The sequence below is a fragment of the Aspergillus wentii genome (genome assembly GCF_001890725.1).
Source record: "Aspergillus wentii DTO 134E9 unplaced genomic scaffold ASPWEscaffold_3, whole genome shotgun sequence".
Lineage (NCBI taxonomy): Eukaryota > Fungi > Ascomycota > Eurotiomycetes > Eurotiales > Aspergillaceae > Aspergillus > Aspergillus wentii.
In genome coordinates this window covers 812,986-830,043 of record NW_024467834.1, presented here as the reverse complement: position 1 = coordinate 830,043, position 17,058 = coordinate 812,986, and the positions used below count along the sequence as shown (strand labels likewise).

Sequence of the window (17,058 nt, the reverse complement as noted above, 5' to 3'; positions counted from 1 at the left end):
CAATGAGACACCAGACGGGGAATTGAAGACACCAAACAGAAACCACCGCCTAAAAACCCCGCACTGCCGGCTGTGATTGGGATGAAAATGTCTCCCTCCACCGTCCGAGGCCATCGTCTCACTGGCTCCACGGCCGATTTCATCACCTTCGCCTGCCCCAGGATGTCCTCCAATCATCCCCGATCGTCTGGCTTTTTCTGCGGCTTCGCTCGCCTCACCCGAGGTCGTGTTTTTCTGTCTGTCTTCCATCTGTGCCTGATCCCTCCTGGCTGTCATCATCCATATCCCGTGCTTCTTCCACGGGTCATTCCCGGTCGGTTCCGCTTCAACTCCAGATCATAAATACCATCACACAACTTGTTCGTGACCATCCGAGCGCAATATAGGATGATCCTCGAACAGTCATCTGCAACCACCTGGACCCATTTCTGAGATACAATCCGACGCTGTGCTCACGACACTAGATAATTCCCCCTCATTCCAGACTCGTCCGCCGGACCAGGGATCGCCCTGCTAGCCGCTTGGTTTCGCTTCACTGCACCCCCCATCGGTCCTGTTTGGATGCAGGAGATGCTCTCCTCTTCAGCAATCATCATCATCATGCGAAACCTAAATTGCTGGCTTGGCACTTTGGCTTCTTCACCTGCATTTCCTCTCCAACGGCCCTCCAACCCGTGCCTGTTATCCGACTTCTTTTTGACATGGAATATTCACCTAGCGCGGTAACCACCCTTCTGGCGCCTTTAACTGGTCGGATCATGGTCATGCCACTCTGTTCTGGCTCCATCGACTGGCTGTTTCTGATTTCCAGCTACTGCAAAATATCTCACTTAATCACTAATCGCTCCAATTTCATTGACGTACTCCGTATGCACTCCATACATCCAAAACAAACAAAAAGAAAAAAAAAAAAAATCGTGCTATCAAACTTCATTGGACGGATAATCAACCCTATCCAAAGGAACAAACTCCTCTTTGATCGTCCTCACACTGGTAAATCGCTGCAAATGTGCCATCGTGCCGGTCTTGTCGTTGGTGCCAGAGTCTCGGCTACCACCAAACGGCTGCTGGGCCACCGTCGATCCTGTGCACTTAGTGTTGAGATATAACATGCCAGCAGCATGCTTTAGTGCTGTCTGCGCCTGTCGCGAGGCATACTGATCTTGAGCATAGATGCTACCTGTCAAGGCATACCGAGAGGTGGTGTCTACCAGTTGCAAGGTCTTTTCCCATTCATTGTCCGGGAAGACATACACTGCGAGTATGGGACCGAAGAGCTCCCGGGACATGATCTCATTGCGAGGGTTGCTCGTCCGGTACACCGTGGGTTGGACGTAGTATCCTTCCGCTTTGGAAGCTGTCCCACCCGCGATAAGCTCCAGCTCCGAATCACTTTTGGCGTCCTCGATGAATTTGTTCAGCTTGTCGAATGAGCGCTCGTGGATCACCGGGTTGATAAAGTTGGCGTAGTCTTCGACATTGCCGACCTTGAGCTTACCCAGCTCTTCGGTCAGGTTCTTCTGGAACTCGGGCCAGGCCGACTCGGCGACGTACACACGTGAATTGGCTGAGCATTTCTGACCCTGGTACTCAAAGGCACCGCGGATGGTGTTTAACGCAGCACTGCGGATATTCGCCGACGGGTGGACCACTCCCCAGTTCTTGCCACCGGTTTCACCAACCACACGTGGGTATGAGTTGTACACCCCGTCACCCACCTTATTTCCGATCTTCTTCTGCAGCCCCTTAAAGACTTGGGTAGACCCAATGAAGCTCACACCGCCAAATTCCGGTCTGTTCAAGATGGTGTCGGTCACCTGTTCCGCATCACCTGGCAGGAATTGGATCACATCTTTGGGCAGACCCGCCTCCAAAAGGATCTGGTGAAGCAGCCAGCTGGCATGGAGCGCATAGTCGGATGGCTTCCAGATAACCACGTTTCCAAGCAAGGCGGCAGGGCCGATCAGTGTGGCACCCAGCGCGGTGAAGTTGAACGGCGCGATGGAGTACACAAATCCCTCTAGGGGACGGTACTCCAGCTTGTTCCAATTGCCGTCTGGGTGCACTGTGGGCTGCAGCGAAAACAATTTCCAGCATTCTTGGATGTAGTAGCGGAAAAAGTCGACCGTTTCAGCGGGCGCGTCGATTTCAGCCTGCCAGATATTCTTGCCTTGCCCCAGCATGGTGGCTGCGACAATCTCAGAACGGTACTTGCCCGTGATGAGCTCACACGCGCGCAAGAAGATGGAAGCACGGTCTTCAAATGGCATTGCCTCCCAAGCGGGTTTGGCCTTTAGAGCAGCGTCCACTGCAGCGTTTACTTGGTCTGGTGTCGCAGATGCATACTCGGCGACGATCTCACTATGTTTCGAGGGGTTTTCTTGCTTTTGGGATTTGAGGGTTTCCACCTGAGCCTATCAGCATCGGATCCAATCATAGGTAGGAGTAATCGACATACAGCAGCGCCATTGATCTGAAGGGGAATCTTGAAGGGCATTTCTCCCTTCATTTTCTTGATGGTTTCGGCCAATTGGGCTCTCTCAGAAGACCCTTTAGAATAGCTCAGCTGGACCATGTTAGCCTTCATATCTGTCTCTATCAAGCGAAGGATACCATACTCACCATTTTTTCATTCTCAAACTTTGGTGGATGCCAGATTGTCAACCCCCTCCGGGTCACGATCTGGTTAGGCCTGGCATGCCTAAGGCCAGCCGCTTGCACACGCTGTGTCAAGGCAAATGTCCGCATGATGGATGGCATGATAACAGGTACGTCGAAAAGTCTCGTGAAGGAAACTCATCTGGTATATATGTTGGAGAACTTTGTGTTCGTGGCCGTCCATCGGACGTGCATCCCGACGGTATGTACCTATCCCCGCTTCGGCGTTATAAACCGACTTCTCCAAGTTGGTCCACTTCTCGATGGCGGGGTAGAAGATGCTATGATATCAACGGTGAGTCTTGTGGGCACGAGGCATCTCAGCAAGTTGTGTAACTGGTGAACAAGTGTTCCCAGTCGGAAACGAACGTACCATCCCGGTATCTAACAACCGGACCAAATTCACCTTAAGATAGACCAGTTATCTGTCAACCTGCATATGCTGTGCTCGCTCAGATTGGCGTTCTGTTACCCCCTCGCTTCGATAAGATAGACAGTATACAACAACCCGGAAGGCCATTCCGACATCTTTGCCGGCGGGGTGTTCCAAGATGCCCCTTTAAATGAAAATTTTGGCTTTGATCGGGACTGCCAGTTCAGTATTTGGAGTAAATGAGAATAAGTAGTAGACACGGCTCGAGGGACAAGATTTTGGTCCAACAATCAAAGTGTCTGGTGGTTATTATTGTATAGACCGGTGGCCACAAGTCTCTGATTCACCCACAAGATGGCATCTCGATATCCCACTCCCCTCAAACGGGGCACGGGAATACATCAACCACTACGTCTACTTTCATCATTACAGCGACGATTCATCAGCGATGTCGCGGCAAGACCAAGCCCACCACCATCAACGAAACAGCCAGCACCACTCTCCAGACTCCCGCTCAAGACCCTCCTCCGCTCCCTAGTCTTAACATCTCTGATGACCAGAAGCTGGCTCCTCCGACCCTCCCTTGCATTCTTGGCCTTTGTGACCAACTCCAAATCTGCACTGTGGAACCCAGACCGCAACGTGCTCCTGAACAAGATCCTGCGGCTAATGATTTACAACCATTTCGGGGCGGGGACGACTCGTCAGGAGGTTCTAAAGTCTGTCGCTGAGGTTAAGCAGCAGATGGGGTATCATGGTGTTATTTTGGGTTATTCCAAGGAGATTGTCCTTGATCCGGTGGAGGGGAATAACCCTGCTGGTGGAGAGGGATATAGTCCTGCGTGTTATGAGATAGTTGAGCAGTGGAAGGAGGGGACATTGAAGACGTTGCGGATGATTGGACCCGGGGATTTTCTCGCTGTCAAGTGAGTATTATACCTAGAACAATGAAGTTTAATGATATGAAGCTTATAAAAAGCAAAACAGACTTACAGGCGCAGGCCCTATCTCCGTTGACGCCATGCAAGCCCATCAACCCATCCCCAAAGCCGTCGACAAAGCACTGGATGAAATCTGCATCGAAACCGCCAAACAAGGATCTCGCCTCTGGTTGGATGCAGAACAGCAAGTTCTCCAGAACGGACTGGACGACTGGGCCATCGAGCTGATGCGACGATACAATCACGACGGTCAGATTCTCGTCTACAATACCATCCAGGGATACTTGAAGGCCTCCAAAGCCAACGTCGACCGTCATATTACCCTAGCTGCGGAGGAGGGTTTTGCGGCAGCGATCAAGCTGGTCCGGGGTGCTTATATCGAGCACGAGGTCCGGTCTCTGATCCACGATACCAAAGAGGAGACGGATGCCTCGTACGATTTAATCGCTGATACACTCATCAGCCAGCGAAAGCCGGATACCATCAACAACAGCAACCTCCCCTTTCCCTCCGCGGCACTCTTCCTCGCAACACACAACGCAGCCAGCGTGGAAAGGGCCTTCTCGACCCATCGCCAACGCCTCGCTGCGGGCCTGCCCACCGTGCCACTCGAGTGTGGTCAGATCCAGGGAATGGCGGATGAGTTGAGCTGCGATTTGCTGCAGCAATCTGAGAGAGACTATGAACGGGTTATGGATCGGTCGTCTGTGCCGAGGATTTTCAAATGTCTGACTTGGGGATCTGTTGGTGAGTGTATGGGGTATTTGCATCGTAGGGCGATTGAGAATCGGGGGGCAGTGGAGAGATGCCAGCATATGACGGATGCATTGAAGAAGGAGTTGAAGAGGAGGGTATTTGGATAGTTCTTTATGGGTTATATTTATGTCTATCTAAAGTATATAACATTGATATAAAAGAAACGATATAATTTATTGACTAGACCTTGGCTTCGACCCCTCCAGCTTGCTCAACACTTCGCTCTTTGGATGCTCATCGTCCCACCGTCTACGAGGCACTTCAAACGTCGACGTAACACGCCCATACGACATGCCTCCCAGCTGTCCCACCGGCCTCAACTTGTCCAGGTCAATATGGCTCAAGTCCGCATTGACAGCGTCCTCCTGCACCCAGAACCGCGTTGCCTTGATCAACACCACCCCAGCCAGACTCATCCCAGGCTTCACATGATCCGTGAACTCCTTGATATCAACCACCTTGCCCTCGATCGAAAACACAGACTCCTCGACTCTCGACGGCGTCACCGTCGTCGTAGCCGCCTCATGAAGCCCCGACACCTCCCACTCCGACACCCCATACGGCGCATCAATCGACGACGCATTCACAGCCTCAATCATATTCTCCGACACAGAGTTAATCACACACTCCCCCGTCTCCTTCAAATTGCGATACGTATCCTTTTCCCTCCCCGGCCGCGACGAAAACCCCACAATAAACATCGGCGGATCATGATCAATCACCTGGAAATAGCTAAATGGCGATAAATTCTTCGTCGCCCCGTCCCCGGACACCGTGCTGAGGAATCCCACCGGCCGCGGCGCAATCCCCGACACCAGCAGCCGGTAGTTGTTCACCATCGGCCGGTCCGCTGCGTAGGGGTCGATCTCGGTGTGTGTTTTGGGGGTTGCTGGGGCGTGTTTGCCCAGGCCGGATCCGTATTGCCAGTCTGGGTTGGGGGATTTGGTGACTTGGATGGGGGTGTTGGAGTGGTCGAAGTCGGGGCGTTGGGATTGCACTTTCTCAAAGTCGGTGACTTTTTCCACGATTTTGTAGTTGGTTTGTGCTTGGGCTGTCGCTGCAGATGATGATGATGATGATGATGAGTTCATTCTGGTTGGGAATGAAGATCTTGCAGGCGATATCAATTGTCTAGATGCTGTTAGTAGTGATTCATCTGAAGGTAAGAATGGACATTACCTGCGAGGGAAAAGACGAGAGAATGTCTTGACAAGAGTCATTGTGAGTCTGGTATCTTGATTCGATCTAATATTCTATTGATTTCAATCAGTTGATATGAGATGCTATTCTGGTTTATTTAACAGAGGCAAAACTCAACAATCCGCGGTTCTCCAACCCGACGTTTTCTTTGGTTGTCGTCGGGTTCGCCTTCCGACGGTGTCTTCACGATATCTTCATCCATCTTCGTGTTTCATTCTCAATCACTTTTATCGAAATCGAAATAATCCAAGTCAACATGTTCAAGAGATCTCTTTTAAGCACTGCTCGCCATGTCCAATCCCCTCGAATCCAACCCCGAATCATGTCTACCAGAGCCAAGTCATGCGTGACTCCAGTCCATACCGATAAAAGCTACAAGCGTTGGTTTCTAAACTGAGTAGAAAGAATAAACACTGACATGAATAGCTTTTGCCCACTACGTACGCTAAGATGGAATATAATATAATATAACTTCAACATCAAACTAACAATACAACACAGTCCCAAGCCATCAGATCCCCCGGCCACGTCTGGCTCTCTGGCCAAATCCCAGCAGACGCAAATGGGAAACTCATCAAAGGTTCAATAACAGACCAGACTCAGACCATCATCCAGAATACAGACAATCTATTGCAGGAAGCTGGATCGTCGTTGGAGAATGTCGTCAAGGTGGTGGTATGCATATAATATTCTTCAGCTTGGATAGAATCATCGTCACTGAATAACTGATCAAGGTCTATGTGAAAGATGCTAGTATTATGCCCGAGTTCTCGACCATCTATGATGCAGCTTTTCCGCAGAAACCCGCACGGTCGATGGTGGAAGTGTCGAATTTGCCGGCTGGGGTTGATATCCAGGTGGATTTTATTGCGGTTGTTTGATTTGATCGTTGATAGAGTATTATTAGATATTATGTTGTTTTCTGTAGATTGGGATGTATACTCGGTGTCGTTGAAGTATCGGAGAGTTTCTCCGACGTGATCATTTCTGTAGTAGAAGATATTATTCAATTCAGCTGATACCTATATGTTATCAATTTGATTAATTGTTAGCCCTGAATATGATCAATATGCAACTTCAATGTAACAGAATGCACAATCATCATCATCATCATCATCATCATCATCATCATCATCATCATCATCCCCATCCGACCCATCGGCTTCACCTTCCGACTCTCTCTTTTCCACTTGTATAAAGTCAAATCCAACGACAATTCAACATACAACCAAACCCCACCACAAACATCACCATCCCAGCAATTTAAGATGTTCATCTCATCTCGAATCCCTTTCACCATTTCTCGATCAATCTCCAGGGGTCTAAATACCATGACACGCAGGAATATGGCCACCGCCAGCCCGAAGAAAGAATGGTTTTGTATACTCCCCGACAAGCCGAATGTGCTTGAGTTGAGGAGTAAGGCTAAACAGTATGTATTAGAATTATTGGATTGATTCTTGATCTTACTAATGTTGTTAAGAGGACATTATGAAGGCGTTGGTCCTCTCGTTGCGGCGGGGAAGCTTGTCGCTGGTGGTGAGTTACCATCCATACTATTATCGCTATATTCAGAAAGAATGGGATTATCTGATATACCATCTTATATATTGTAGGTGCCATGTTTGAAAGCCACCCGGTAGAGGGCGAACCGGCTTTGTTCAAGGGTAGTATGATTGTATACACGGGCGAAAATGTAGAAGAGGTCAGGAGGATTATCAACAACGACACTTATGCGAAGAGCGGTGTTTGGGATTTGGAGAAGGCTCAGATTATTCCGGTATGTGTTCATTTCAATTCTCATATTTGGGATGTCTTGCTGACTTGGTTAGTATGTTTCGGCTGTGCGTGAACCCATGGCGTAGTCGGTGGCAGTTTGGAATAAGATGAAAGTAAATGAAACATCAATGAGTTCATGCTGGCTTTGCTATAGGTTGAATAGTCATAAATCCATAGTATCGTGAAAAATGTCATCAAAGAGTAACGGAATGAATCAGGCTTTCCATGTCAAGTTGCTCGGCCAAGTCTAGCAGCTCCCGAGGCGAAAGCATGACTCCCATATTTGCGTCAAAAACATCCCATCCATGCTCCCCCATGTCCTGAGTAGGCATCGTTTCAGCTACGCTATCCTGTTGGGCATTATTGAGGGATGTAGGTGTCGTCAAATGCATCGCGCCAGGTGTCAAAGGTGCCATGATATGCTCTAGCTGGCTAAGCTCTGCTTTGCGTAATGGCGCTACCAAGCTTCCTTTTGATATCATCGTGTTTAGAATTGATTGGATATTATCACACCACGAGTCGTCTTGCAGAAGAGAAGGGGCCACGACGCGGATGAGATGGAGAAGAAAAGCGGACGAAAATGCGTCTTCGAGTTGGAAGGGGAGGAATGCCTCTGAGCTATGATTAGAACTGATCTGTAACACCAAAAAGATAACCTACCTAGGAGCTCCTCGTCACCAAGGGCGCGAAGAATATGGAGTACAGTCTGGGCTGAATCGACGCATGACTGCATAAGAGACGCCACTGGAGGTGATAAGGAGATTGTTTGGGCTGCTTGGCCTTCAGGCCGCTCTATATGCATATGGAGCGCACACATTACCAGGGGTCGAGTGGTCAAAACCACACACTGTCACTATCAGGACCAAACCTAAAAGAAAATTCAGGCTACTTACGTGATGGTAGGAAAGGATTAACCGGAGTGCCATCCGTGAGGCTCTGCTAACGGAACCCTGGAAATGAGTATTCAGAAGACCCGTGAGGTCTTTGGACAGCTCCGCTAGATCTCGAAGAATGGATTGAGTGTGCTTCACAAGTGACTCGTGTGATCCCTTCTTTACCCCATAGACCGCTAATCAATGATAAGCAATTTAATTCGGTGAAAAGGCGAACGAAGACTTACTGGCCAGAATCTGTGCCATTAGGCGGGAAAGTCGCACATGAAGCGTCATGCTCTGCGAATTGAGGGAGTCGCTGTTCTGTGAGGGAAGCTTTGCCGTGATATCCTCATCTCGGATGGAACTCGGGGCTCCTATCTGGGCAGCAAATTCCCTGTCAAGCATATAGACCACCCAGAAAATAATACCACAGCGTTGCGAATGCTCAGCACCCACCACATCCTCCGGCATGTGTCTATGTATGCCTTCAATGATACAGACCCGCAAAGCCTGTCCGATCTGGTTTTGTCAACACTGCTTCGTCAATGGTTTGTTTAGGATGCTTACATGCTGAAAGGCTGCTACCCGCATATCCACAGACTGAAAGTATAATGCTGCCAAGGTAAGTCCTTGGATTGAATACAAAGGCTCACGATTCATTCCAGACAAATCTGGTAGCAGGGCCATGGCTCTGATCGCATATTGGTAGCCCGCTGGGCCTTCTTGCGAGTGGTTTTGCACAACAAAAGCTTTCCCAAAAGCAAGAATAAGCAGATACTGAGCAAACCAAAGCCTCGAGGATCTCACTTTAGCTGTGGCATCTTCATATAGCTCGTGCAGATTCTGGAGATACTCTTTTTCGTCAATTAGAAAAAATATAGGCCCGAGATAGAATTTCGCTGTGTTGAAGAGAAATATTGCATAATCTAGAGGGGGTAGATTGGACGTATCCGGGGTCTCATCAAGTCCCAAAGGCTTCCACTGCATTTTGAAAGCAGACCCGTCGAAATGCCATGGATCAGGAAGACAACTTGCCCCGGGGACGTGTTTCCCAATGAGGGCTAAAACACGACGACAGAAAGACCACGACGAAGAAGGGCCCATATACCCTTTTGATAGAAATCAGCATTACAGCGTCTAACATGCACATGTGCACACTCACAGTATCTGCCATTGGCTTTAGCAAATGTATAATCATTGTCCGCCAAGGGGTTTTGCTGGAAAACAGAACCGACTCCTTCATTGGTTGAGTGAGAATTATCACGATGGAATTCACCTTCAGATGGCTGTTTAGGATTTTCTGTTTATAAAGGCCATCAATCAGCATCGAAGAGGCTATATACTTAATATACTTAAGGAGCATCTACCATTAGGGTTCCCGTTGGCAGCTAAGCCCTCGCTTGCGACCACGTGTGCATTCGGTGACAGAACCGGGTGGTTCATGCCTGGTGCCTGGATATTCCCCTGGAAGCTCCCAGTACGTGACCTTGCAGCTGTGTACTGCCCAGAGTCTGTAATGGTACTACTATGACGCTGTTGCAGTTCTCGGAGATAGCTGTGAAAAGGTCAGCAACACTTCGAGTGAAGATAACCTGGGGATGGTAGTCGGTCACCTTTCCGGAACCGACACTCGTTTGTCTTCAACTAAGAAATGGCATGGTTTCTTCTTTCGATCGCATCGTGTGCAAGGTTGGGTGCCGGAGCACTTTACTTTCATTACTCGACATTGTTCACAGCTTGACAAGTTCAGTCATCCAATATATCACGGTAATACAGGGTACCAACATACGCTTTTGCGCACTTCTTTGTCACCCTCGATTGATCTCGGGGTCGTGGCATGCTGGATGGTATGCCATGTGGTACTTGGAATCACATCGGATGGTAAAAGAGGATCGGAGGACGCTTCCGAGATAAGCTTCTGTGGGGTTGCTGAATCATCCGCTATCAGGTGATAACTATCTTATCAAACTGCAGATAAGAACATGATCGAATCCCGAGGTTGTATAAGTCCGCATTTCGTCGTAGAATTAGGTAGCTATTCAACACGAAGATCCCACTCATTGCTCTGTCCCTTCTTTCCATACTGGAAGTTCCAGGTCAACCACAATAGGAGTATTGAATTTTTTGCCCCCTCGGTGAGGCCAGCTGTTTGCCATGATGGCCGCGTTGACAATGCAGGTTTCCTTCCTACGTGATCGTATCTCAAGCTTTCTGTCATCAAAATCATTCTGATTATTCATCTGCTGAGCCTGTCGCCTCACCTCCTGATTAGTGTCAGGAAAACCGTCACGGCTAGACGGTAATATTACGGTATCTTGTGATGGTGGAAGTGATGTCGCCAGAAGGCCGTAATTTGAGAATCCATCATTGTCCAGACGCTGCGCCTTCTTGCCTGTGAGATCCACAAGGCTTTGCTTTTTGCTTCCTAAAGGGGGTAAAACTCCCCTGATCACTGAATATTGTTCGACCCCTGCGCATGAGGATGGAGACGTGAGTGGCCATCGAACCCTTTCATAGCCTCGCGATTCATGTACATGACCGCAAATGGAAAGCATTGGTCTGACATCGCTCAAAGCCTGGCGGAGGGCCTTGCACCCCTTCGATTCTCCCGTCAATTTCCTATCGCAGTGTGAATGAGGCGGTGTATGCGTCACAACAACATCTGCATCCAATGGTATTTGATCCCAAAGTACAGGGCCATCTGCGTCCTCATAGCCAAATGCCCAGTTCCCTTTGAACTGGGAATGTGGGGAACCAAAGACTTTAAACAACGTGTTTGGACCGTCTGGTCGGGTCAGGCGAATTAGCGCTGACTGATGCCTGAGAAACACGATCGAAGGCGATGATTCCATTACTACTTGTATGCATTTCTGGGGATCTTCGAGGTTTTGGTGGTGGAAGCTGGATCCGTATTCGGCGTAAAAGCTTGGGTCTAGTGTAATGTCGTGGTTCCCTGTAGCCTTGCAGTATTAGCATTTCCCCGCGCCTTGTACATGATAGTGAACAAAAATGCGGTTTTAGGGATGCTGACCACCAACGATGATCTTGACTTCAAAGTCAGCCTTGGAGATCCAGTCCATTGTTCTGCGTAGCTCAGACATGCTTCCTTGATTGGTAAGATCCCCGGCATGGATCAAAACATCACCAGGCGATAGTTTATATCCTGCTTCTGAGGGAGTGTAGGCATGAGTGTCAGACACACAGACGAATCGTGTCTTTCGATACATGTTTTATCACTAGCATTCAGAGCCAATTGGTCTGCTGACGCCCTCGCAAACAAAGTCGAAATACAGCCGTTGTCAGGGAATATCACAGAATGGGTATCAGCAGATTTCCATGGAAAAAGCCTCACACGGCATGGGCTTGTAGGATTAAACCAACGGTGGAAGCAGCACAAGTTGGTGGTTGTTTTTACGATTCTTATCCCAGGAAAATAAGTGTTATTTGTTACTGGAGACGCCAAAGATGCCTTGACACCTGATTCTAGAGAGGCATCAAACCCCAAAGCAGTTTAGCCCGCGGACCCAGTGATCTTCCGCTGGACCCTCGATTGAGCTTGCAGTTGCAGAGGACTTAGTTTCTCCAGAGGGTCTGAGAACGAGACAACACCACCATTATTGGCCATGAGGCTGATATTGTATCGAATTTCGTCGGCATGCGATTGCGATTCAGTAATTTGTATCGAAGGACCATGGCTTCCATTCTTGCAATAGCCAGAATCCAGGTTCTCAGTATATATATATTGTACATCGCACAAGTGTCCCTAATAAGTACAGACAGTGATAGAGAATGGTAAATTACATGATGAAATAGCTGAAACCAATGAGAACTCTCGAGTCAATGAAATGTTCATGCCAGGGGTTTCAATGCTAGTATGAGTATCAAGCTGTACTTCGTAGACCTTAAGGTTGCACCGTTGCAGCATTCTGCCTCCCAGTCTGCCACACCACCAACACCGTCGATCGGCACAATTATGCCAGAGATAAAACAAAAAAGTATTCAAGGCAAAAACAGCCTATCATCTCACCGTATTTTCTGAAAGAAAAAAGACAAAGGGCTGGAATCTCGAAGGCGGACTGATGTAGCACGTGACTCCGCGCAACGGATTGGTCGGGTTAGGGCTGTGGCCCTCACGGATCTTCCGCACAAATTAGCCTCGCTTAACCATTACCTATCTGCGAACCATCCGACTTCGTTGTGTGCGTTGACCTAACCACAACGACAACAACCGCCGACAACATACATCCCAAGGGAGTATCCTAGAGCAGCGCTCTTCTTTCGCTGGATATTTTCCTTTTGAACCGGTGAAAGCAGGATGTCCGCCATCGAGCCAGTCGTGCGTTATCCCTTCACATGCACCCCCGATGAATGCCGTTTTTTTGGTTTTGGATTCTATATATTGTCGAGAGAGTGATCGCTGACTGGTGATGGGGATTTACAGGTCGTCATTGACGGCAAGGGACACCTCCTCGGTCGTCTGGCCAGCACTGTTGCCAAGCAGTTGCTCAATGGCCAGAAGATCGTCGTCGTGAGATGTGAAGCCCTCAACATCTCCGGCGAGTTCTTCCGCGCGAAGCGTACGTTACTCCGACCCGATTTTCATTTGTTTTACAACGATCTGTGGAGGAAGGAAAGAGGAGGGAACAGACACGGAGATTTTTGGGATCGATGATCGAAACGATATTGGTGGACAATAAGAGCTGACTGGATGTGACCGATATAGTCAAGTACCACGCCTACCTTCGCAAGATGACCCGTTTCAACCCCACTCGTGGAGGTGAGATTCAGCCCGACTCGTCATGAACGAGATATTTGTTATCGGACACCATACTGAAGATGAACATTTCAGGTCCCTTCCACTTCCGTGCTCCCTCTCGCATCCTTTACAAGGCCGTCCGCGGAATGATTCCCCACAAGACCGCCCGCGGCGCCGCCGCTATGGAGAGACTCAAGGTCTTCGAGGGTGTCCCTCCCCCCTACGACAAGAAGAAGCGCGTCGTTGTCCCCCAGGCTTTGCGTGTTCTCAGACTCAGACCCGGCCGCAAGTACTGCACCGTCGGTCGTCTCAGCCACGAGGTTGGCTGGAAGTACCAGGACGTTGTTGCCAGGTACGTTTATCATGCTATGGATTCTTTGGTATTTTATGGGTGTATAATGGCTAACGGGTTACTACAGACTTGAGGAGCGCAGAAAGGTTAAGAGCAGTGCATACTACGAGCGCAAGAAGGCCGCTAGACGCCAACTCACCCAGGCCCAGAAGTCGGCGGGTGTTGACGAGAAGACCAAGAGCCAGCTCACCCAGTACGGATACTAGATACCTCGTTGCGCGGCTGGTTGCTTGTGTCAGTGATAGGAATTGGTTGGGATCGCGAGCGGTTTTCTTTCAGCGAAGTTGGACGGCAAGCGGATCGACCTTTCTTTCACTTGTCCCTACCCCATCATGAATACCACAAATTTATTATGTTGTGACGGACATGGAGGCTGGAGAGACCGATTTCTTTTAACAAAAATAAAAACGGAGTCGCATGGGATGGAAAGGTTGTTCAAAATAGCTGACCGTTATTCTCGCGCCGTGGCGGTTTAATCCAAGAATTTCTCTTTCTGAGTTCAGAATGACTCTTACGATTGTTTGACATATTCTTTCTTTCTCTCATTCGCACGATTTGGCATAGACCAGACTCGGTGTATTTGTTCTACCGTAACGTACACTTGTAGAGAGTCATCCATTTGACCGGACTGGGGATTGAAGATCATTATCTCCTGTTATTATTACGCCCTGTATAATTCGGTTATCGTGTCTAAACAACAGGCCCTATAACCTCGTTAAAGCCTTAGAGCCAGCTGGGCCCGGAGTTAGACTGGTTTAGTGACTGCTAGGGCACCGATGGTTACCCGCTATCCGCTTCTCCGCGGCTGGCTGAGCTTAACAACCGCCTCGGCCTTCCCCGCATTCGCTGAATGGGCCCAGCGCCTGTCCACTTATTAGATCGCTCAAACCGCCGCCACCATCAGCTATCTGCATATTGCAGAGGGCTACGAATTAACATAAATATCGGACAGGCCTTCCTTCGAATCCCATTTTCTCCCCTGTATAACAACTATGTCTGCCGCAAAGTCTCGGTTGTCTGGTTTACTTGGACACCTTTCACCCTTCGGGGCGAATGATGCTCCACCTCAACACCACATTAACTTTCACACGCTCTCCCCGACATTCTTCTTGCCTCGAGCAGCAGCTATAGAACCAGAGGTGTGCATATATTTTGTCCATCTAATTCTGAATCTTGATTTTAACTAAGTTTGAAATGAAAAGGCAGAAGCGATCTACCACATCACAGCAAATAATTACGTGCTTCGAAGAACATATCTTGAAACCGCGGACCGTGCAAGGGGCCTCTCATACTACATCAAAAAACATGGGTTCAAGAGAGTTGGCATCCTATGTCCCAATACCCCTGCTTTCTTTGAGTCTATCTTCGGCATTGCTGCCGCTGGTGCAGTTAATATCGGTAAGCCAACCCCCGATAGATCGACCAGGCACAAGCTAATGAGGTCATTTTTCACCCAACAATAGCCGTGAACTATCGTCTCAAGGAAGACGATATTGCCTACATCTTCTCGCACGCGGACGCCGACGTTATTATTGTGGATCAAGAGTATCTGCCCCTCCTTCAGGCATACCGAACATCGAAACCAAGTATCCCCATCATCATTGACACCGACACTGAGGCTACAGATGGTCCATCTGCGGGTCCGTTTGACCATGCTGTCCTGGAGGGGTTGAAGTATGACTCCGATACAGGGAATAATGGGTGGAATGGGCTTGAAAGTCAGGCGGCCAACGAAGGAGACGTCATTGCCCTGGCCTATACCAGTGGAACGACAGCGCGTCCAAAGGGTGTTGAGTTTACCCACCGGGGCTGCTATCTCGCCGCCATGGGAAATGTGATTGAATCCGGCCTAAATTCCTCCCGGGGACGCTGTCGTTATCTGTGGACGTTACCCATGTTCCATGCCATGGGTGAGTTCTCTTCCCCATCAAAATAATGTCGGTAATCTTGATATCTGACAGGTTGCATAGGTTGGACATTCCCTTGGGCAGTGACAGCAGTGCGCGGAACCCACTACTGTCTACGGAAGATTGACTATCCACAAATCTGGAGATTGTTGAAGGAGGAGCGTGTCACTCATTTCAATGCTGCCCCAACAGTGAACACATTGCTTTGCAATGATAACGAAGCCGAGAAGCTCCCTGAGCCTGTACAGGTAACAGTGGCCGCTAGCCCGCCTACGCCCCATCTCTTCGAACAAATGACCAATCTGAATTTGCACCCCGTACACGTATACGGGATGACGGAAACATATGGCCCCATTACCAAGGGCTATTACATGCCCGCGTGGGATAATCTACCGGTTGAAGAGAAATATAAAAAAATGGCGAGACAGGGCCATGGCTTTGTGAGCAGTTTACCAGCACGAGTGATCAAAACCGATGTCCCCGAGGGTAGTATTGTCAACGTCGAGCGAGACGGGAAAGAGATTGGAGAAATCGCCTTTGTTGGCAATATCTGCGCGCAAGGGTACTACAAGGACCCCGAAGCTACGCGGAAACTCTTCGCTGGCGGCGTTCTCCACTCTGGAGATTTAGCAGTCTGGCACCCAGATGGGGCCATCCAGATCCTCGATCGAGCCAAGGATATCATCATTAGCGGTATGTTTTGTGTTTGCAAGAAAATTTGTTTGACATGTTGCTGACAATAATCGGATAGGGGGTGAAAATATCTCTTCCGTTGCCCTAGAGTCCATGTTGGTCACGCATCCCGACATTCTAGAGGCGGGAGTCGTCTCGGTCAAGGATAGTCACTGGGGAGAAAGACCCAAGGCGTTTGTTACTGTGAAGCAAGGGAGACACCTCGAGGGCAAAAGTGTGATTGAATGGGCCAGGAACAACAGTGCAATCAGCAAGTTCATGGTTCCTCGGGAGGTAGAAGTGGTGGCGGAACTTCCCAAGACGAGCACAGGAAAGGTGCGGAAGAATATCCTGCGCGAGTGGGCAAATCGAAGCTGAGCAGATTATGTGCTATAAACCTTACATAGATCCAATATCGCCATGAATTATTTTATGTTCTACTATCATCAGAATCTCGATTTGGAAATAGGGCACAAGGGTGGTGATTTAACCGCATTCAGAACTGTTGCTGTGAGGGTAAACGCTATTCCTGGCTTTAGAAAGGCAAGGGCTGGTTTTTCATTCACCAGGGATTAACAGGGAATTCGACCTGTATCCCATGATATAATAATAGAATAACCAGGTTCATCGCGCCAGTGGCTAGTTAACCATCTTGAAGTCGCGGGGAAGCCCAAAAAAAGCATCCGCGCACGGGACAGCGTCAACCGACCAGCGTTAAGAACCACCGGATTTGTTCATCTTCATCATCTGGGTTACATATTCCTCCCTCGCCCTGATCTCTGCGATCCG

General features: G+C 49.0%; 9 protein-coding genes across 9 annotated transcripts; 5 read left to right on the top strand and 4 right to left on the bottom strand.

Moving 5' to 3' along the window:
• Positions 1 to 923: 923 nt before the first annotated feature.
• ASPWEDRAFT_107887 (L-glutamate gamma-semialdehyde dehydrogenase) lies at positions 924 to 2,748 on the bottom strand (the record flags this gene model as incomplete). Its single annotated transcript, XM_040827927.1, has 3 exons — positions 924 to 2,408; positions 2,459 to 2,566; positions 2,623 to 2,748. The coding sequence occupies 3 exons, from the start codon at positions 2,746 to 2,748 to the stop codon at positions 924 to 926; spliced, it is 1,719 nt and encodes a 572-aa protein (XP_040690288.1).
• Positions 2,749 to 3,385: 637 nt separating this feature from the next.
• On the top strand, positions 3,386 to 4,835 carry ASPWEDRAFT_170124 (proline dehydrogenase family protein; the record flags this gene model as incomplete). The annotated part of the gene is made up of 2 exons (XM_040830571.1): positions 3,386 to 3,957; positions 4,019 to 4,835. The coding sequence occupies 2 exons, from the start codon at positions 3,386 to 3,388 to the stop codon at positions 4,833 to 4,835; spliced, it is 1,389 nt and encodes a 462-aa protein (XP_040690287.1).
• A 66-nt stretch (positions 4,836 to 4,901) lies between these two features.
• ASPWEDRAFT_170123 (flavin reductase family protein) lies at positions 4,902 to 5,948 on the bottom strand (the record flags this gene model as incomplete). Its single annotated transcript, XM_040830570.1, has 2 exons — positions 4,902 to 5,859; positions 5,908 to 5,948. 2 exons carry the CDS (start codon positions 5,946 to 5,948, stop codon positions 4,902 to 4,904), a joined length of 999 nt encoding a protein of 332 aa, XP_040690286.1.
• A 481-nt stretch (positions 5,949 to 6,429) lies between these two features.
• ASPWEDRAFT_108748 (RidA family protein) lies at positions 6,430 to 6,809 on the top strand (the record flags this gene model as incomplete). Its single annotated transcript, XM_040828017.1, has 2 exons — positions 6,430 to 6,603; positions 6,663 to 6,809. Coding segments are annotated over 2 exons (321 nt in total), but the record flags the coding sequence as incomplete, so codon positions are not given.
• Positions 6,810 to 7,259: 450 nt separating this feature from the next.
• ASPWEDRAFT_26065 (YciI family protein) lies at positions 7,260 to 7,793 on the top strand (the record flags this gene model as incomplete). The annotated part of the gene is made up of 4 exons (XM_040832805.1): positions 7,260 to 7,360; positions 7,412 to 7,467; positions 7,545 to 7,708; positions 7,761 to 7,793. 4 exons carry the CDS (start codon positions 7,260 to 7,262, stop codon positions 7,791 to 7,793), a joined length of 354 nt encoding a protein of 117 aa, XP_040690284.1.
• A 108-nt stretch (positions 7,794 to 7,901) lies between these two features.
• ASPWEDRAFT_108361 (uncharacterized protein) lies at positions 7,902 to 10,299 on the bottom strand (the record flags this gene model as incomplete). The annotated part of the gene is made up of 8 exons (XM_040827982.1): positions 7,902 to 8,320; positions 8,368 to 8,554; positions 8,601 to 8,776; positions 8,828 to 9,101; positions 9,150 to 9,691; positions 9,745 to 9,882; positions 9,950 to 10,137; positions 10,196 to 10,299. 8 exons carry the CDS (start codon positions 10,297 to 10,299, stop codon positions 7,902 to 7,904), a joined length of 2,028 nt encoding a protein of 675 aa, XP_040690283.1.
• Positions 10,300 to 10,639: 340 nt separating this feature from the next.
• Positions 10,640 to 11,809, bottom strand: ASPWEDRAFT_50059 (metallophosphatase domain-containing protein; the record flags this gene model as incomplete). Its single annotated transcript, XM_040837375.1, has 2 exons — positions 10,640 to 11,535; positions 11,614 to 11,809. The coding sequence occupies 2 exons, from the start codon at positions 11,807 to 11,809 to the stop codon at positions 10,640 to 10,642; spliced, it is 1,092 nt and encodes a 363-aa protein (XP_040690282.1).
• A 788-nt stretch (positions 11,810 to 12,597) lies between these two features.
• Positions 12,598 to 14,157, top strand: ASPWEDRAFT_38210 (60S ribosomal protein uL13). The gene is made up of 5 exons (XM_040834846.1): positions 12,598 to 12,918; positions 13,024 to 13,159; positions 13,306 to 13,359; positions 13,432 to 13,690; positions 13,758 to 14,157. Exons 1-5 carry the CDS (start codon positions 12,898 to 12,900, stop codon positions 13,894 to 13,896), a joined length of 609 nt encoding a protein of 202 aa, XP_040690281.1. The 5' UTR covers positions 12,598 to 12,897; the 3' UTR covers positions 13,897 to 14,157.
• Positions 14,158 to 14,682: 525 nt separating this feature from the next.
• On the top strand, positions 14,683 to 16,647 carry ASPWEDRAFT_107610 (putative AMP-binding domain protein; the record flags this gene model as incomplete). Its single annotated transcript, XM_040827901.1, has 5 exons — positions 14,683 to 14,829; positions 14,893 to 15,088; positions 15,154 to 15,600; positions 15,661 to 16,290; positions 16,349 to 16,647. 5 exons carry the CDS (start codon positions 14,683 to 14,685, stop codon positions 16,645 to 16,647), a joined length of 1,719 nt encoding a protein of 572 aa, XP_040690280.1.
• Between the last annotated feature and the right edge of the window lie 411 nt (positions 16,648 to 17,058).